Genomic DNA, 21,982 nt, shown 5'->3' with positions numbered 1-21,982 from the left:
CCACACACAACCTCATGCACCTCCCCACACTCACACAGCCTCACACACCTCCCCCACACTCACACAGCCTCATCCACCTCCTCCACACTCACATAGCCTCATGCACCTCCCCCACACTCACACAGCCTCATGCACCTTCTCCACACTCACACAGCCTCATGCACCTCCCCCACACTCACACAGCCTCATGCACCTTCCCCACTCACACAGCCTCATCCACCTCCACACTCACACAGCCTCATGCACCTCCCCCACACTCACACAGCCTCATGCACCTCCTCCACACTCACACAGCCTCATCCACCTCTTCCACACTCACATAGCCTCATGCACCTCCTCCACACTCACACAGCCTCATGCACCTCCTCCACACTCTCACAGCCTCATGCACCTCCCCCACACTCACACAGCCTCATGCACCTCCCCACACTCACACAGCCTCATCCACCTCCACACTCACACAGCCTCATGCACCTCCCCCACACTCACACAGCCTCATGCACCTCCTCCACACTCACACAGCCTCATGCACCTCCCCCACACTCACACAGCCTCATGCACCTTCCCCGCTCACACAGCCTCATCCACCTCCACACTCACACAGCCTCATGCACCTCCTCCACACTCACACAGCCTCATCTACCTCCTCCACACTCACACAGCCTCATGCACCTCCCCCACACTCACACAGCCTCATGCACCTCCTCCATGCTCACACAGCCTCACACACCTCCCCCACACTCACACAGCCTCATGCACCTCCTCCACACTCACACAGCCTCATGCACCTCCCCCACACTCACATAGCCTCATGCACCTCCTCCACACTCACACAGCCTCATGCACCTCCTCCATGCTCACACAGCCTCACACACCTCCCCCACACTCACAACTGGCTCTTCCTCACTCCTTAAAAAAATAAAACTGAGGTAAAGGTTTGTTTACAGTAGGTTACTATGGAGACAGTACAAAGTGGCTAGTATTATCTAGCAATAACAGGGGGATAGTCAGGGGGATAGTCTATAAACTGTCGAGCTGAAAGAAAAATAAATTTACTAGACAGCACAGTGGAACCTCTAGTCACGAGTTTAATCCGTTTCGTGACCTTGCTCGCATCTGGATTTGTTCGTTTGTAGAGTTAATTTTCCTCATTTAAATTAATTGAAATCGAATTAATCCATCCCAGGCACGACAAAATACTTTAATATTTCCCTAATATCAACTCTACGGCTTAGCTATCTATCACAATTCATCTAATATGACATAGTAAACAATATTAATAAACATAGAAACACGATATATACACTAGAATGAATGAAATACGTCATTACATATTTGAGTAGTGGAAGCGGCGGCACAGTGGCCATTTATTATTATTAATACGTACATATTATAATAATTTATATTATATAATTATTATATTATTATTATTATTATAATATTACTTTTGATTACCATTTGGAAATTTTATTCACACAAAAAATAGAAAATTTACTGTTATGCAGACTACTGCATTATTGTAATAATTGTATAAATAATGTTAACCCACTTATGACTGTGTATTTGGAATGGCCGCTCAGACAAGTATTGTTTACTCTTGAACATCGGAAAAAATCAAACATTTCTGCTACTTTGAGCTCAATTTCAAGGTACTTTTTGTCATGAAATCAAAATCATATCTATTTCTGAAATATATCTTCCATTCTATCAAATGAGACCAAAAAAACGAGAATATAACCATACAAATATATACCGCTAAGGGACGACTAATGGCTGAGAAGTGAACTCCGTTATTTATGGTCTGATTTCTTTCAATTTTGGTATATGTTAAGAAGCATCTTTCCATTATACATTGCCCAAGTTTCAATAAGATAGTCCAACAAACAACTGAGATCCAATTTCCTAGATCAAGAGCAAAAACCCCTCACCAGCGTCAAGGAACCTTCCTTGAGGCCCGCTTGCATCTGGAAATTTCGCTCGCGTCTGGAGGCAAAAAGCTGACCGAGCGACTGCTGGTATCTGGAAAAACTTGCACGTGGGTGCGCTGGTACGTAGAGGTTCCACTGTACATCGTTAGGTTAAGATGAAAGATACTGAATATAAACTTGCACGTGGGTGCGCTGGTACGTAGAGGTTCCATTGTGTAATGTTAGGTTAAGATGAAAGATACTGAATATAAACTTATCTTGAACTGTTTGCTAATATCACTTTACTTAGCAATAATGCTAACACTTCACAAATATACAAGACAAATAAATAGTATTTGGACAATAACAGAATTCTGAAAGTACAGCCTCTCCTCACTTAACAACGGAGTTGCGTTCCTAAGAAAACATTGGTAAACAAATTCGTCACTAAGTGAGGAGCATACTATAATGGTAGTGGGTTTGTGTCAACCATCTTTGATATTGTCTTAATGTCACCTTTGCACCATTTATAACATTTCTGGTATATTTTTAAATGTTTATACAGTAGTGTACTGTATATTGTAATTAACAGAATAGAAGAAATCAGCTCTAATATACATTATTTAGGTATGCATACCAGTCAGAGAACCCGTCGTAAGTCCAAGTCGTCAGTAAAAGTGTGTGTCACTAAGTGAGGAGAGGCTGTATAACACAATGGAGTTAGAATTGCAGAATGAGGTTGCATAACACTGATCATGGATATTAGTGGGTATATGGATCTTCCTTTGTTGCCCTGACCCCTGACTAGTAGCTTCAAACGTTTCGTTTGTGTACAAGTAATAGTAAAGGTTGGGAAGTATGACTTGCTGTGGCAGCGGGGTCAATGGTGGGATGACAACACGCAGTCTTCTTGGTTGGTAATATAGTGTATGTTTGGTGTGGCAGTGGGGTTGATGGTGGGTTGGTAATATAGCATATGTTTGGTTGGTTTCTGTAGTTGATTAACATCATTCTGGGTCTCCACATATGTTAGTGTTATGTATATCTTTGCTAGGCCATCACAGGGTTGTTAGGATGCCTCAGTTAAATGCAAAACAGAGGAGCATAGACCTATGCTGCTCACATCAAGCAGGAGACCGTAGTGTAAGTACAAGTAGCAACATGTACTTCCTATCTTTTCTTATAAATTTTACCATTTTAGCATTTTATTTATTTAATGTGAGAGCGCAACTCACCGTCAACACCGGCAACTCACCGTCAGGGGATGGAGCTTCTCATCAAAGATATCCAAGACACGGTTGTCGCCACGGTTGCGGATGTGGTAGTACACAGCGAGTGCCACACACTTGATAGTGTTCTTGAGGTTGGGCTGCGACACGGTCGAGTCATCCAGGTAGATGGTCGAGCATGATGACGACTTCTTCAGCGTCCGGCCATCATCCAGCTGTTGAAGAAGGGCAGTTAATGTGGATCACTGATCCTAAAACTGATCTATAAGTGTCTACAAACACAAATTCTCATCATTTTCAATAAAATTAGGCCTTTCTAAATACTTTTAAATTGATTTTAAATTATGTAAAAATAAATTCACAGTATTTTCAATAAAACTAGGCTGAAAATCCATCGGTATAGGTGCTGGAAGTGTGGGAATTCTGGTATCAACTCGTGTCACCCATCTTCCTGTCTCAACACTGGTTGTTCCATCACTGAGGAAACTAACCATTCTTGCCTCTTCTAAATTGATCTTAAATTAGGTAAATATGCAAATTCTCAGTATTTTCAATAAAAGTAGGCCTACCTAAACACTAACATTGGTGGTATAAACCTTGGTAATAAATACCGACAAGTTGGTTTAGAAAGACACGTAAGCAAACACTTGACATATTTATTAGAAAACGTTTCGGTCCTGGGGCCTTGATCACTTCTAACATACAGAGGTAGAAAGACATTATATATAGGCGGAGAGTGAGGTGTGAGTGATGCATGGTGACCTGAAGAATGCCATGTTGGGATGAGGACGGGTAGACGATGAAATCATGTGACTCCAGTGTTGTTGGCATGGTGGTGCTTAAGTATCATGTGTGCTAATGTTTTTGAAATTTTGTGGTTTCCAGTGTTACGTTCTATTGTGTCGGTGACAGCAATTAGTGAGGCTTCTAGGCACCCTCAGCATACGAGGTCTGGTTCGATGAGAACGAGTTGTGCCTCATTCCATTTCATCAAATGCCCCGTGGAGTCTCTCTGGAGGACACAGGCGTGCCTTAAATCGTCTCTGTTACAGGCATTTCAATGCTCGTTCAGGCAGGCCGCAAGATCTTAGCCTCTCTCGCCTACATATTTCTTGGGACAGAATCCACAGGGGATAGTGTAGACGTCTGCTGTAGAAGTTAGATGTGTGGGGCTGCATTTCGTAGTGAGGTCTTTGATAGATGATGTGTTTATGGTGGAAACGTTGATGTTACTCATAGCAAGTGCCCGGCGAGTATTCGTGGTAACATCACCACATGGGAGCACTATGAACTGCTTAGAGGGCTGTTCCATGGGCGGTTTGTTGAGGATAGTTTGTGTCTTGAGTCTGCAATCTCGGATGAAGAAAGATGAGAACTGAAAATGTGTAAAGGCTTGTGTTATGTAAATAAATTCTTCAAGAAAACAAGGGCTGGAGATGCGAAGAGCTCTCAAGAAGAAACCAATGAGGACTCCTCTTTTAGTGCGGGTGTTTTGGTGTATATAAAAGTGTATAAGATCGTGTTTTCTCCATGGGGAAGTGGACCAGAATTCTTCCTCTAAGCCATGCGTGTCATAAGAGGCAACTAAAATGCCGGGAGTACGGGGCTAGTAACCCTTTCTCCTGTATATATTACTAAATTTGAAAGGAGAAACTTTCGTTTTTCCTTTTGGGCCACCCCACCTCGGTGGGACACGGCTGGTACGTTAAAAGAAGAAAAAAGATCGTGTTTGCTTACGTGTCTTTCTAAACCCACTAACATAGGTATTTGTAAGAAAAAAATATAGACAACAATCAAATCACAAAATGGGTTCAAGAACCTGCCTGTCATGATGCAGGAACCTGCCTGCCTGTCATGGTTCAAGGACCTGCCTGCCTGTCATGGTTCAAGGACCTGCCTGCCTGTCATGGTTCAAGGACCTGCCTGCCTGTCATGGTTCAAGGACCTGCCTGCCTGTCATGGTTCAAGGACCTGCCTGCCTGTCATGGTTCAAGGACCTGCCTGCCTGTCATGGTTCAAGGACCTGCCTGCCTGTCATGGTTCAAGGACCTGCCTGCCTGTCATGGTTCAAGGACCTGCCTGCCTGTCATGGTTCAAGGACCTGCCTGCCTGTCATGGTTCAAGGACCTGCCTGCCTGTCATGGTTCAAGAACCTGCCTGCTTGTCAGAGTTCAAGAACCTGCCTGCTTGTCAGAGTTCAAGAACCTGCCTGCTTGTCATGGTTCAAGGACCTGCCTGTCCTGCCTAAAGACACTAATAACAATCAAATGAACAAGCACCACCTACTACTAGCTGTAAACTTCAACATTAACCTTGGTCTAGCAGACAACCAGCCAGCAACTGATCTCATCAACAATATGAACAACACACTACATTAACCTTGGTCTAGCAGACAACCAGCCAGCAACTGATCTCATCAACAATATGAACAACACACTACATTAACCTTGGTCTAGCAGACAACCAGCCAGCAACTGATCTCATCAACAATACGAACAACACACTACATTAACCTTGGTCTAGCAGACAACCAGCCAGCAACTGATCTCATCAACAATATGAACAACACACTACATTAACCTTGGTCTAGCAGACAACCAGCCAGCAACTGATCTCATCAACAATACGAACAACACACTACATTAACCTTGGTCTAGCAGACAACCAGCCAGCAACTGATCTCATCAACAATATGAACAACACACTACATTAACCTTGGTCTAGCAGACAACCAGCCAGTAACTGATCTCATCAACAATATGAACAACACACTACATTAACCTTGGTCTAGCAGACAACCAGCCAGCAACTGATCTCATCAACAATACGAACAACACACTACATTAACCTTGGTCTAGCAGACAACCAGCCAGCAACTGATCTCATCAACAATATGAACAACACACTACATTAACCTTGGTCTAGCAGACAACCAGCCAGCAACTGATCTCATCAACAATATGAACAACACACTACATTAACCTTGGTCTAGCAGACAACCAGCCAGTAACTGATCTCATCAACAATACGAACAACACACTACTCATACCAGCTATAACAAAACCAACCAGGCTGAGACGAGTGCAACCATAACTGACCATCTTTCTTTCTTTCAACAAACTGGCAATATCCCACCAAAGAAGGGTGGCCCAAAAAGAAAAACAAAAGTTTCTCTTTTCAAATTTAGTAATTTATACAGGAGAAGGGGTTACTAGCCCCTTGCTCCCGGCATTTTAGTCGCCTCTTACAACACGTATGGCTTACGGAGGAAGAATTCTGTTCCACTTCCCCATGGAGAATAATTGGCCATATATGGACAAATATAGTAGCTCCCCTTAAATCTGGGATAATCACAGACAATACTACTGACCACCACCCAACTTTCCTCCTAACAAACATTTCTAAGCAATCAATGGAATATAGTAAGATCTCTTGTCAACTCCATGATGAGGCATTAAGAAGCAACTTTGCTGCAGAACTAAGCTCAGTTGACTGACCTTCACAATATTACAATGACAATGGTATCAACAAATGGACAGACATATTTCTAAACAAAATACATAGACTGTACAACAAACATTGTCCCATAAAAACTTAACAGATCACTAATAAATGACTAGGTTACCTGTGGCTCACTAACAGCATTCTAAGATTCATTGATAAGAAACATTAATATGAAAAACAATATAGATGGGACTTCATAACTAAAGAACTTAGTAAACACTACACGTCAGTCCTCACCAAACTAATAAAGTCCAAACTGTACTATTCTAACAGATTCACTGAAACAAGATCAGGTATAAAACAAGACCTGGAAGACACTCAGATCCTGGGTACCACAAGCTGAACAAAACTATAGAGATATTGTCCTAACTAAACCAAACAAACCACAACTCCAGCCGGCTGAAACAGTTAACTTCTTCTCAACCATAGGATCAAATCTCGCCAGTAATATTCCAGGCACCAATACCCGAGCAAGTGATTACTTAAATGGAAACTTCCCAATATCTCTCTATCTTGCTCAACTCAGCCCACTCAAGTTATCATGATTACTAATTCACTATAACACGAAGCAGGAAATCTAGCTGACATCCCACCAATATTGTTCAAACAAGCGGCTCATGTCCTCTCACCCACCATTATATTACTATTTAATAAATCACTAGAAACCAGCACTTTCCTGACATAACTCAAGATAGCAAGAGTTACACCAATACACAGAGGTGGAGACCCAACAGATGTAAACAACTACAAACCAATATCAAACTTGCCTTTACTATCCTTTATAACAACACAAAGCATTCTCAACCCATGCCATCATCAATTATAAAAATGCCAGACCTACTTTATATAGCACTCGAAAATAATGTATATCCACTAGGACTCTCTACTGACCTAATGAAAGCTTTTGATACAGTAGACCACAACATCCTACTCCACAAACTTGATCATTACAGTATCAGAGGCCATGCACTTGCATATACAGTGGAACCTCGGTTTTCTTGATCAATCCATTTGAAAAAGTCTGACAAAAATCGAATTGTAGGAAAATTGAAGCAATATTTCCCATGTGAATTTTTTTTTTTTTTAACAAGTCGGTCGTCTCCCACCGTGGCAGGGTGACCCAAAAAGAAAGAAAATCCCCCAAAAGAAAATACTTTCATCATCATTCAACACTTTCACCTCACTCACACATAATCACTGTTTTTGCAGAGGTGCTCAGAATACAACAGTTTACAAGTATATACAGTGGTCCCCCGCTTTTCGTAGTTCCCGGCAATCGTAAAATTCACCAATCATAGAGGTATTTTCGTATAAACATGGACTCGCTTTTCATAGGTTGACTCGCGAGTCGTAGTTCGTCCGGGGCGCGTACCCACGGCGTGAGCCAGGGCGGCAGCCAGTCTGGCATTGTTTACCAGTGAGCGAAGGTCCCCTCACGTGCTCCAGCGAAATATTTCATAATATTCCATTTATTTTAGTGCTTGCAAGTACTAAATAAGCTACCATGGCTCCAAAGAAAGCTCCTAGTGCCAAGCCTGTGGTAAAGGTGAGAAATACGATTGAATTTAAGAAAACCATCATTGAACAATATAAAGTGGTACAAGTGTGGCCGAACTGTCCAGGATGTATAAGAAACCCTACACAACCTTATGTCCCATAGTGGCCAAGAAAAATGAAATAAAGGATGCTGTTGTTGCAAAGGGAGTAACTATGCTGACAAAAATGAGATCACCAGTACTGGAAGAGGTTGAGAAGTTATTATTGGTGTGGATAAATGAGAAACAATTAGCAGGAGATACTCTTATGACTTCGTTTATTTGTGAAAAGGCTAGGCAGTTGCATGAAGATTTGGTAAAGAAATTGCCTGCAAATAGTGGTGAAGTGAGTGAATTTAGGCCAGCAAAGGCTGGTTTGAGAGATTTAAGAACCGTACTGGCATACACAGTGTGGTAAGGCATGGTGAGGCTGCCAGTTCGGGCCACAAGGCGGCTGAAAAATATGTGCATGAATTCCAGGAGTACATAGAGGCTGAAGGACTGAAACCTGAACAAGTGTTCAATTGTGATGAAACAGGCCTCTTTTGGAAGAAAATGCCAAAGAGGACCTTCATTACACAAGAGGAAAAGGCAATGCCAGGACACAAGCCTATGAAAGACAGGCTGAAGCTAATGTTCTGTGCTAATGCTAGTGGGGATTTCAAAGTGAAGCCATTACTAGTGTACCATTCTGAAAATCCCAGAGTGTTCAGGAAAAACAATGTTATGAAGAGTAAATTGTGTGTGTTTTGGAAATCTAATAGTAAGGCATGGGTCACGAGGGAAATTTTCGTCAAGTGGTTCAATGAAGTGTTTGGCCCTAGTGTGAAGGAGTATCTCCTGGAAAAGAAATTGGATCTCAAGTGCCTGCTAGTAATGGACAATGCACCTGCTCATCCTCCAAACTTGGATGACCTAATTTTCGAGGAGTTTGGGTTCATCACAGTAAAGTTCTTGCCCCCGAATACCACTCCTCTCCTCCAACCCATGGACCAGCAGGTTATTGCAAACTTTAAAAAATTCTACACAAAAGCAATGTTTCACAGGTGCTTGACTGTGGCCACAGACACTCACTTGACCCTAAGGGAATTTTGGAGAGAACACTTCAGCATCCTCCACTGCATAACCCTTATAGGTATGGCTTGGGAGAGAGTGACTACCAGGACTTTGAACTCTGCCTGTAGAAAATTGTGGCCAGATTGTGTCGACAAGAAGGATTTTGAAGAATTTGGGACCGACCCTAATGAGCCTATGTCTGTTGTAAAATCAATTGTGGCACTGAGGAGTTCCATGGGGTTGGATGTGAGTTTGGAGGATGTGAAAGAATTGGTGGAAGACCACAATGAAGAGCTCACCACTGAGGAGCTGCAAGAGCTTCAGCAGGAAAAGCAACACATCACAGCTCAGAATCTTGCTGCAGAGGAGGAGGAAGAGAGATGGAAGAAGGTGCCTTCTTCAGAAATTAAAGAGATTTTTACTATGTGGGGTAAGATGGAAAGCTTTATGGAGAAACATCACCCTAACAAGGTTGTTGCAAGCCAGGTTGGCAACATGTACAGTGACAAAGTCTTGGGCCATTTTAGGGAAGTGTTAAAGAGATGCCAGAAACAGAGCTCTCTCCACAGTTATTTTGTGAGACAGGACTCCAGTGACTCTCAAGGTGGTCCTAGTGGCATTAAGAAACAGAGAAGAGAAGCAACCCCAGAAAAGCAAATGGTACCTGAGGTGTTGCTGGAAGGGGATTCCCCTTCCAAACTATAAACAATCCACTCTCTCTCCTCCTCCAGTCTCCCATACACTAAGAAGAATCTCCAATAAAGGTAAGTGTTATGCTGTTAATGTTTCATTCATCATTTCCCATTGTATTGTTTATGTACTACATGCATATTTCATGTTAAAAATTTTTTTGTTTTAATATTTCTGGGTGTCAGGAACGGATTAATTGTATTTACATTATTTCTTATGGGGAAAATTGATTCGTAAATCGTAAATTTCGTTTATAGTAACGGCTCCAGGAACGGATTAATTACGAACAACGAGGGACCACTGTACTTATAAAGATACACAACATATCCCTCCAAACTGCCAATATCCCGAACCCCTCCTTTAGAGTGCAGGCATTGTACTACCTGTTATCCTGAGTGTTTATGAGACAAGAAAAAAGACACCAGCAATCCTAACATCATGTAACACAATTGAAGGTTTCTGTTTCACACCAACCAAGTATGTCAGGATTACATTTACCTCGTCCACTACATACATAATTCTGGCCCCATACTTCATGAATGCTGACATCAGCCCTAATTTGAATCTCTTATTTTGTGTAAATCCTAATCAATACTTATCTAAAAGTAACTATATACACACCTATATTACACACCTAACCAAGCAAAACTGTCCTCAACAATGCCAGGAATATATCAGTCTTCAACTACAACACTAGATACCTGAGTAAGTACGTACAGAGAAACCTCGGTATTCAACTTAATTCGTTCCAGATGGGTGATCGAGTACCAAATGAATTTTTCCCAACTAATTTTCTTTTTGGTTGGCTGTTATTGCTATCTTCTCAGGCCCCATGGTTACTTATTTATACAAATAATATAAAAAAAACACCAAAAAATGTGAAGAACACAAAATAGTTTACAGCGAAGTTCGGGAAGGTCGTGTTTGTTTGGTCGACTACCGAGCTTTTTTTTTTTTTTTTTTTTTTTTTTTTTTTTTTTACAAAACAAAGAGTTCGAATACCGAATTGTTCAAGTAGGGAGCCGTTCAATTACCAAGGTTCCATTGTACTATGATAACCTCCAGGTACTTCTAAATTCTCTATCTTCAATCATTTCTTTTATTATACTAAGTGAAAGACACAACATACATCTATACACTACCAGGCTACACAGTCATTCACTGCTGTACGACACATCACAAAGGGGGAAGCCATTACTATCTACTATTCTACTGAACTATTATATTGTATCTCTACATGTTTCGCTGATAAATATGGTGAATATATATTTGCTAACTTGTCAACAAATAAGCTGAGGATTACCGTTATAGTTGGTAATATACCAAACTTGAGTGACCACCTAAAAAAACTAATAACTAGCAAGCAGCTAAACATTACCTAGTACTTGCTGGTAACTTCAATATTAACCTACCTGAACAAACAAGCATTACCTGCTACCTGCTGGTAACTTGAACATTAACCTTGACCTAACTGAGCACACAAATATTACCTGCTGGTAACTTCAACATTAACCTTGACCTAACTAAGGAACCACCAGTACATAACTGTCTTCATTAATAGTATGAACAATACATTGCTCATACCAACTATAATTAAACTAACAAGGTTAACTGAGATCATTACAATCAAAATTGATCATATATGGACCAATATATTACCTTGATCCTCTCTAAACTGTGATAGTCACAGATAATACTACTGATCACTACCTCGTCTTCCTCATAACAAACACTCATAAACTACCACTTAACCCTTTGAGGGTCGACAGGCCCTCTCCGAGACTCGTTCTCAGGGTCGGCCAAATTTTAAAAAAAAAAAAAAAATTATGAAAAGATAGAGAATCTTTTCCCGATCATAATGACACCAAAAGTATGAAATTTGATGGAAAACTTACGGAATTATGCTCTTGCGAAGTTAGCGGTCTCGGCAATGTTTACGCATCGGCGATTTTGCCCACTTTGAGCCCCATTTTCGGCCAATTCCACTGTACTAGTCGACAATAAACATGAATATTTCGCTAGACCTCCATTTTTTCTATCGAATGAGTGCAAGAAACCACCCATTTACCAATTTCAACTATCCAGTACAGTGGTCAGAATTTAAAAATTTTGCCAATTTCACACAAATTTCAAAAGATGCCAATTTCCGAATAGGGTCCAGAATAAACAAGAAAAACATTCCTGGCACTAAAATGACATTTCCTCTGTTCATTAGTCATGTCTCAAGGCCCCTCTTACATTCTTTTGCTTTCCACTTTGAATTTTTATTCTCACAAAAAATAGAAGATTTACTGTTATGCAGACTACTGCATTAGTGTAAAAAATGGTATAAATAATATTGGCGCTCTTGTGAAAGAATATTAGACTCACCAGTTGACGTGTATTGGACGCTTGGCATGATTTGTTTACTTTTGAACTTTGGTCAAAATTGAAAATTTCTGCTACTTTGAGCTCAATTTCAAGATACTTTTCATTGTAAAACCAGTCAAAATCATCTCAATTTCTGTAATATGTCTTCCATTCTATAAAATGAGACCAAGAAAATTAGAATACAACAATAAATACCATACAAAAATACAATGCAAAGTCGGTTTTATTCCAAAAAAAACGGTCAAAGTTCTTTTTTTCTCATTATGCACTGTGTGCTGCAGGATTTTTTTTATACTGTGCACACTGACCACATAGACCCATTTCATATGTAGGCCTACCAGCTTTCTCCCACTAGATTTGAGGGCGCTAGAATTTAGGCGTACTAGTACGTCAAAAACCCTGGGTCGTAAGCCATACTAGTACAGCCGAAACCCTCAAAGGGTTAAATATAGTAAGATGTCTTTGTCTCCATAATGAGACATCATAAATAACTTCGCTACACTACTAACTTACATTGGCTGCAACACAGAATTTAACAATGACAAGGCCACTGCTGAATGGCTTAAAAATTTACAAAAATACAAAGTCTGTACAAGAAACATCGTCCTATATAAACTAAGCAGGTCACTACTAAGAGACTAAGTTGCCCATGACTAACAAACACCGTCCTTAGATCCATTGATAACAAACATCATTATGAAAAACAATATAGACTCGGCTTAATAACTAAAGAACTTAGTAAACACCATGAATGGATGAACGAACAGACAACTGGTCGACCAAACAAATGACCGACTGGATGGACGACCAGACGAGTGACCGACCAAACGGATGGACAGAAGGACAAACAATTACTCACGTGACTTCTACTTCTTCTTCTGACCAGTCCATCTGTAGAACAATAATGATTATTATTATTACTATTATTAGTTATATTACTATTATTAAAACTATACTCATTAATATTATTATTGTATGGAATACAAAATTATTATTATTAAAATTATACTCATTATTATTATTGTTGTTAATTATCACTGTATGTAATACACAATTATTAAAATTATTACTATACTCATTTTAATTACTATTATTGTTATTATTATTACTATTCTTAATATTGTTAATTATAATAATTAGTTAATTTTGTCTGCAAGACACACTGTTATAAACATTATTACTCACTCTCGATGAGTTGTTTGGACTTGAGGAGGAATAGTGGACCAGCCGAGGGGTGTAGACTGGGGTCCTGATCGAGGTCGTCGGGTTCTCGTTCGCTGATGTGTTGCAGGTTACACAGGTGTTCCTCGGAGACGTCATCATAGTGCCCGTCACCAGACCCGCCCCCGCCACCCCCGCCCCCACCGCCCTGCCACCCATGGGGGAGGGGAAAGGTGGAATTATCCCCTCATCACGCGACTGGTAAAGGGCAACAGTCGTTGCTGACTACCCAGACCTACTGGGTGACCATTAAACTAAGTAACAGTAACCCCCCAGACCTACTGGGTGACCATTTAAACCAAGTAACGGTCACCCTTAACCTGCTACCTGGAGCCTACCAGTGGTAATTGGACAGTCTTGGTCCCCTGACATTTATATTGTAATTTCTCAATACAGTGGACCCCCGGTTAACGATATTTTTTCACTCCAGAAGTATGTTCAGGTGCCAGTACTGACCGAATTTGTTCCCATAAGAAATATTGTGAAGTAGATTAGTCCATTTCAGACCCCCAAACATACACGTACAAACGCACTTACATAAATACACTTACATAATTGGTCGCATTCGGAGGTAATCGTTATGCGGGGGTCCACTGTATATTCACATCAGTCTTGCTTATGTATGATGGGAAGCTGTTGAAGAGTCTTGGTCCCCTGACACTTACTGTGTTACCTCCGTATACTCACAGCAGCGCAGGTGTCGTACCTTGTGACTGGAAGCAGAGCGGCCGGAACCTCGGCCGCCTGGGTAGACACAACAGCTGTGCTTGTTCCCCATAACTGTGACCTCCTGCTGAGTCCTCACAACACCTGCACAACACATGATTATAACAGATGCTTAAACAAGATATAAAGAACAATACGACACAAAACAGGTGTTTACACATAAGCTCAATTATGGCAGCTTTTTAAACTGGGCAGTCACAATTAAGACTGTGTTAACACATGACAACAGATGCTAACACCTGCTGTGTCATGTGTTAATGCATACTGTCTTAATTGTGACTGTCATATGCTAACACCTGTTGTGTGTTATCATATGACAGTCACAATTAAGACAACAGGTGTTTTAACACATGACAGTCACAATTAAGACAACAGGTGTTGTAACACATGACTCACAATTAAAACAACAGGTGTTGTAACACATGACAGTCACAATTAAGACAACAAGTGTTGTAACACATGACAGTCACAATTAAGACAACAGGTGTTGTAACACATGACAAGTCACAATTAAGACAACAGGTGTTGTAACACATGACAGTCACAATTAAGACAACAAGTGTTGTAACACATGACAGTCACAATTAAGACAACAGGTGTTGTAACACATGACAAGTCACAATTAAGACAACAGGTGTTGTAACACATGACAGTCACAATTAAAACAACAGGTGTTGTAACACATGACAGTCACAATTAAGACAACAGGTGTTGTAACACATGACAGTCACAATTAAGACAACAGGTGTTGTAACACATGACAGTCACAATTAAAACAACAGGTGTTGTAACACATGACAGTCACAATTAAGACAACAGGTGTTTTAACACATGACTCACAATTAAGACAACAGGTATTTTAACACATGACAGTCACAATTAGGACAACAGGTGTTGTAACACATGACAAGTCACAATTAAGACAACAGGTGTTGTAACACATGACAGTCACAATTAAAACAACAGGTGTTGTAACACATGACAGTCACAATTAAGACAACAGGTGTTGTAACACATGACAGTCACAATTAAGACAACAGGTGTTGTAACACATGACAGTCACAATTAAAACAACAGGTGTTGTAACACATGACAGTCACAATTAAGACAACAGGTGTTTTAACACATGACTCACAATTAAGACAACAGGTATTTTAACACATGACAGTCACAATTAGGACAACAGGTGTTGTAACACATGACAGTCACAATTAAGACAACAGGTGTTGTAACACATGACAGTCACAATTAAGACAACAGGTGTTGTAACACATGACAGTCACAATTAAGACAACAGGTGTTGTAACACATGACAGTCACAATTAAGACAACAGGTGTTGTAACACATGACAGTCACAATTAAGACAACAGGTGTTGTAACACATGACAGTCACAATTAAGACAACAGGTGTTGTAACACATGACAGTCACAATTAAGACAACAGGTGTTGTAACACATGACAGTCACAATTAAGACAACAGGTGTTGTAACACATGACAGTCACAATTAAGACAACAGGTGTTTTAACACATGACTCACAATTAAGACAACAGGTGTTGTAACACATGACTGTCACAATTAAGACAACAGGTGTTGTAACACATGACTGTCACAATTAAGACAACAGGTGTTGTAACACATGAGGTGGTGTGGTTAATACATGAGTCACAATAACAGGTGATAACACAGGACACAACAGGTGTTAATTAATGCAAATAATTTTATTTTAGAGATAACCTACATGCAGGTTATAGGTTTGATCCAAGGAAGGGGAGTAGCTCTAGCTCTTATTCCTCGGATCAAGACCCTCCCCTTTTGATCCCCTTAAAGGAATTTGTGACTCCCTCCCCTTATCCCCAAGGGTCACCTGGGGCACCCCCCGGGATACCAGGGGATCACCTGGGGACTAGGGGTCAACGGGGCACCAGGGATTACCAGGGTACTAGAGGGGTCACCTGGGTACTAGAGGGGTCACCTGGGTACTAGGGGGTCACCTGGGTACCGAGGGGTCACATGGGTACTGAGGGGTCACCTGAGTACTAGGGGGTCAGCGGGGTACTAGGGGGTCACATGGGTACTGAAGGGTCACCTGGGTACTAGGGGGTCACCTGGGTACCGAGGGGTCAGCGGGGTACTAGGGGGTCACATGGGTACTGAAGGGTCACCTGGGTACTAGGGGGTCACCTGGGCACTAAAGGGTCACCTGGGCCCTAGGGGTCACCGGGGCACTAGGGGGTCACCGGTATCTACTTCCCAGCCCCTTAATTACCCCTTTAATTACTAATTAAGGGGCTTCCCTGATCCCGTGGTTAAAGCAGAGCACTTGGAGCCGTATTTAAGGGTATTTAGGGTACTTTAGGGTACGACTGAGGTACAGAGGGAAGGTAGGTACCTACTGACCTGTCTAGTCAGGACATATTCACTAGAGGTGAGCAACTAGAGCCGTAAATCACTATTCAAAACAAGTGTTCGCTCCGTCAGCCATGTTGAAAGGGGTAATCTTGATGCGCTATCCGATTCCTTCTCTTTTCTTAAATTTACTCCACTTTTTTTCATTTTTTCATCATCACAAGCCTATAATTGATATAGAACTACTGTAATTAATAAACAAAATGTTGCTTATTTGTTATTTTTGTTAATTAGGAGTTTAAGTTGGAAGGTAAATTAAATATAATTTTATAAGGAAGTCAAAAGTTTGGAGATTCGTAGGAAAAAAATGGAAGCAGGGAAAATCCGGCGGTGATTGGCTAAGAGGATTGTTGTCATGTCGGATTGAGCACTGATTGGCTGAGAGAATTGTTGTCATGTGAGGGTGAGCTTTGATTGGCTGAGATGGTCTTATGAAGGGGCACTGTTCCTTGCCTTTGCTTCTACTCTTGCTCTTATATCCACTCCTAGCCACTCATAATCCACCCATCTATCCATCCCATCCATCCACCCCACTCCACACAATACCCAAACATCAACTAGCTCCTAGGACATGCCCTTAAGATACCCCAAAGTCTGAACAGGATATGAACCTTATACCCAGCAATCCTAGCCTTTACTTCTATACCCACTCTTATATCCACTCCCATCCACTCTTAATCCGCCCATCCATTCATACTACCCACTCACCCAACTCCACACAATACCCAGACATCAACTTACCCCTGAATCATGGCCCTACGATGCCCAGGAAGTTTAATCAGGGCATGAGACTCGTACCCGACAGTCCTATTCCAGACCTGACTATTAAATACTTTAATATGGTAATTATGTTCCTCATACGATGACGCTTATATAGTGCCACCTGTGTCATGACAGTGCCACCTGTGTCATGACAGTGCCACATGTGCCATGATAGTGTCACCTGTGTCATACAGTGCCGCCTGTCATGACAGTGCCACCTGTGTCATGATACAGTGCCACCTGTGTAATACAGTGCCACCTGTGTCATGACAGTACCACCTGTCATGACACAGTGCCACCTGTGCCATGATAGTACCACCTGTTTCATGATACAGTGCCACCTGCCATGATACAGTGCCACCTGTGTGATAGTGCCACCTGTGTTATGATAGTGCCATCTGTGTCATGACAGTGCCACCTGTGCCATGAGTGTCATCTGTGTCATACAGTGCCACCTGTTATGATACAGTGCCACCCGTGTCATGATAGTGTCACCTGCGTCATGACAGTGCCACATGGCATAATACAGTGCCACCTGTCATGATACAGTGGCATCTGTGTCATGATACAGTGCCATCTGTGCCATGATAGTGTAGACCAGTAGGTCTACAACAGTGTGTAGGTCAGTGGGTGGCAAAATAATGGTGATGGTACAGGGTGGTACAGTGGGTGGGTGGTATAGTGGGTGGCACAGTTGATGGTACAGTGGATGGTGGGGTGGCAGAGTGGGTGGCGGGTGGCAGAGTGGGTGGTGAGTGGCAGAGTGGATGGCAGGAGGGTGGCAGAATGGATAGCAGAGTGGATGGCAGAGGGAGTGGCAGAGTGGATGGCAGGGGGGTGGCAGAATGGATGGCAGAGTGGATGGCAGAGGGAGTGGCAGAGTGGATGGCAGGGGGTGGCAGAGTGGGTGGCGGGGGGGTGGCAGAGTAGATGGGTGGTGAGTGGCAGAGTGGATGGCAGGGAGGTGGCAGAGTGGGTGGTGAGTGGCAGAGTGGGTGGTGAGTGGCAGAGTGGATGGTGAATGGCAGAGTGGATGGTGAGTGGCAGAGTGAATGGTAGGGAGGTGGCAGAGTGGGTGGCGAGTGGCAGAGTGGGTGGCGAGTGGCAGAGTGGATGGTGAGTGGCAGAGTGGATGGCAGGGAGGTGGCAGAGTGGGTGACGAGTGGCAGAGTGGGTGGTGAGTGGCAGGGGGTGGCAGAGTGGGTGGTGAGTGGCAGGGGGTGGCAGAGTGGATGGCAGGGGGGTGGCACAGTGGATGGCAGGGAGGTGGGAGAGTGGATGGCAGGGAGGTGGCAGAGTAGGTGGTGAGTGGCAGAGTGGATGGCAGGGGGAGTGGATGGCAGGGAGGTGGCAGAGTGAATGGCAGGGGGAGTGGATGGCAGGGGGGTAGCAGAGTGGATGGCAGGGAGGTGGCAGAGTGGATGGCAGGGGGGTAGCAGAGTGGATGGCAGGGGGGTAGCAGAGTGGATGGCAGGGAGGTGGCAGAGTGGATGGCAGAGGGGTAGCAGAGTGGATGGCAGGGAGGTGGCAGAGTGGATGGCACGGGGGTAGCAGAGTGGATGGCAGGGGGGTAGCAGAGTGGATGGCAGGGGGGGGGGTGGCAGGGGGGGTGGCAGGGAGGTGGCAGAGTGGATGGCAGGGGGGTAGCAGAGTGGATGGCAGGGGGGTAGCAGAGTGGATGGCAGGGGGGTGGCAGGGAGGTGGCAGAGTGGATGGCAGGGGGAGTGGATGGCAGGGGGAGTGGATATCAGGGGGAGTGGATGGCAGGGGGAGTGGATGGCAGGGAGGTTGCAGAGTGGATGGCAGGGGGGTAGCAGAGTGGATGGCAGGGGGGTAGCAGAGTGGATGGCAGGGGGGTAGCCGAGTGGATGGCAGGGGGGTAGCAGAGTGGATGGCAGGGGGAGTGGATGGCAGGGAGGTGGCAGAGTGGATGGCAGGGGGGTAGCAGAGTGGATGGCAGGGGGGTAGCAGAGTGGATGGCAGGGGGGTAGCAGAGTGGATGGCAGGGAGGTGGCAGAGTGGATGGCAGAGGGGTAGCAGAGTGGATGGCAGGGAGGTGGCAGAGTGGATGGCAGGGGGAGTGGATGGCAGGGGGGGAGCAGAGTGGATGGCAGGGGGGTAGCAGAGTGGATGGCAGGGAGGTGGCAGAGTGGATGGCAGGGGGTAGCAGAGTGGATGGCAGGGAGGTGGCAGAGTGGATGGCAGGGGAGTGGATGGCAGGGGGGTAGCAGAGTGGATGGCAGGGGGGTAGCAGAGTGGATGGGAGGGAGGTAGCAGAGTGGATGGCAGGGAGGTGGCAGAGTGGATGGCAGGGGGGGGTAGCAGAGTGGATGGCAGGGGGGTAGCAGAGTGGATGGCAGGGGGGTGGCAGAGTGGATGGCAGGGGGGTAGCAGAGTGGATGGCAGGGGGAGTGGATGGCAGGGAGGTGGCAGAGTGGATGGCAGGGGGAGTGGATGGCAGGGGAAGTGGATATCAGGGGGAGTGGATGGCAGGGAGGTAGCAGAGTGGATGGCAGGGAGGTAGCAGAGTGGATGGCAGGGGGGTAGCAGAGTGGATGGCAGGGAGGTAGCAGAGTGGATGGCAGGGGGGTAGCAGAGTGGATGGCAGGGGGGTAGCAGAGTGGATGGCAGGGGGGTAGCAGAGTGGATGGCAGGGGGGTAGCAGAGTGGATGGCAGGGGGGTAGCAGAGTGGATGGCAGGGAGGTAGCAGAGTGGATGGCAGGGGGGTAGCAGAGTGGATGGCAGGGAGGTAGCAGAGTGGATGGCAGGGGGGTAGCAGAGTGGATGGCAGGGGGGTAGCAGAGTGGATGGCAGGGGGGTAGCAGAGTGGATGGCAGGGGGGTAGCAGAGTGGATGGCAGGGAGGTAGCAGAGTGGATGGCAGGGGGGTAGCAGAGTGGATGGCAGGGGGGTAGCAGAGTGGATGGCAAGGGGGTGGCAGAGTGGATGGCAGGGGGGGGTGGCAGAGTGGATGGCAGGGGGAGTGGATGGCAGGGGGGTAGCAGAGTGGATGGCAGGGGGGTAGCAGAGTGGATGGCAGGGGGGTGGCAGAGTGGATGGCAGGGGGGTAGCAGAGTGGATGGCAGGGGGAGTGGATGGCAGGGAGGTGGCAGAGTGGATGGCAGGGGGAGTGGATGGCAGGGGGAGTGGATGGCAGGGGGGTAGCAGAGTGGATGGTAGGGGGGTAGCAGAGTGGATGGCAGGGGGAGTGGATGGCAGGGGGGGGTGGCAGCAGCAAGATGGCCGCCATCATCATCAACAACAACAACAATGGCGGTCAGTCTGGTCTGAACCACCACAGGAGCAGGACCTTCCCTCACCTCTCCCACGCCTCACCCACCACCACCCACGCCCTCACCCACGCCCACACCAGCATGCTACCACCACACACCCGCCATGGGCTGCATAGAGAGCAAAAAAATAGCTGAAACCCCACCAGGAGACATCCAACCCGTCTACCACCTCCAGAAACCAGATGAAACCCCCAGAGAAACCTCGGTCAAAAGTGAACTTCGGGTAGAGAACGCCACGAACTTGGCCGAGAAGATCAAGATCGACCGACAGATCAACAAGAACAAGTTCAAGACCAAGTACGACCCAAGAATCACCGCCAAGTACGAGATTAAAGCGCTAATAGGAAAGGGCACATTCACCAGGGTTGTGAGGGTTGAGAACAGACAAACTAAACAACCATACGCCATTAAGCTGGTTGACAACCATCAAGGTCAAGAAGCTTTTCAAGCTGAATTATCCATCTTAAGACGTGTCAAGTGTCCTTATATCATGCAGCTGGTGGAGGTGTTCGAGGCCACGGACAGAACGTACATGGTGATGGAGCTGGCTACAGGTGGTGACCTTTTTGATAAAGTGTTAAGTAAAGGCGCCTTTAATGAGCACGAGGCTGTTAAGGTGCTGATAATGGTGCTACAAGGTGTGAGGTACCTTCATAGTCTGGGTATTACCCACCGGGACCTTAAACCTGATAACTTACTGTATTACCACCCGGGCAGCTCTAGCAGGATTATTATTACTGACTTTGGTCTGGCATACACTAGCAAGTATGTTGTATTGTGTTGTATTGTGTTGTATTATGTTGTATAGTGTTGTATTACCACCCGGGCAGCTCTAGCAGGATTATTATTACTGACTTTGGTCTGGCATACACTAGCAAGTATGTTGTATTGTGTTGTATTGTGTTGTATTATGTTGTATAGTGTTGTATTACCACCCTGGCAGCTCTAGCAGGATTATTATTACTGACTTTGGTCTGGCATACACTAGCAAGTATGTTGTATTGTGTTGTATTGTGTTGTATTGTGTTGTATAGTGTTGTATAGTGTTGTATTACCACCCGGGCAGCTCTAGCAGGATTATTATTACTGACTTTGGTCTGGCATACACTAGCAAGTATGTTGTATTGTGTTGTATTGTGTTGTATTGTGTTGTATAGTGTTGTATAGTGTTGTATTACCACCCGGGCAGCTCTAGCAGGATTATTATTACTGACTTTGGTCTGGCATACACTAGCAAGTATGTTGTATTGTGTTGTATTGTGTTGTATTGTGTTGTATA

General features: G+C 44.4%; 2 protein-coding genes across 3 annotated transcripts in view; one reads left to right on the top strand and one right to left on the bottom strand.

Annotated features, from left to right (window-relative positions):
• Nucleotides 1-16,771, bottom strand: part of CycY (cyclin Y) — a 33,305-nt gene extending 16,534 nt beyond the window's left edge. For both annotated transcript variants that reach the window (XR_011393126.1, XM_070093761.1), the window contains exons 1-5: nucleotides 16,640-16,771; nucleotides 14,219-14,322; nucleotides 13,477-13,660; nucleotides 13,151-13,182; nucleotides 3,163-3,351 (exon numbers count right to left, since the gene is read on the bottom strand). Coding sequence is in view for 1 of the 2 variants with exons in the window: in XM_070093761.1 (XP_069949862.1) it covers nucleotides 3,163-3,351; nucleotides 13,151-13,182; nucleotides 13,477-13,660; nucleotides 14,219-14,290 (477 nt within the window). In the remaining variant the exon portion in view is untranslated. The remainder of the gene's footprint in view (nucleotides 1-3,162; nucleotides 3,352-13,150; nucleotides 13,183-13,476; nucleotides 13,661-14,218; nucleotides 14,323-16,639) is intronic.
• Nucleotides 16,772-20,692: 3,921 nt separating this feature from the next.
• LOC128694198 (serine/threonine-protein kinase H1 homolog) overlaps nucleotides 20,693-21,982 on the top strand; it is a 135,157-nt gene continuing 133,867 nt past the window's right edge. Inside the window, exon 1 of the mRNA XM_070093760.1 lies at nucleotides 20,693-21,468. Within this exon, the coding sequence (XP_069949861.1) occupies nucleotides 20,807-21,468 (662 nt within the window). The 5' untranslated portion in view covers nucleotides 20,693-20,806. The remainder of the gene's footprint in view (nucleotides 21,469-21,982) is intronic.

Source organism: Cherax quadricarinatus, chromosome 43, assembly GCF_038502225.1.
Source record: "Cherax quadricarinatus isolate ZL_2023a chromosome 43, ASM3850222v1, whole genome shotgun sequence".
Taxonomy (NCBI): Eukaryota; Metazoa; Arthropoda; class Malacostraca; order Decapoda; family Parastacidae; genus Cherax; species Cherax quadricarinatus.
This window is presented reverse-complemented; position numbering and strand designations above follow the sequence as displayed.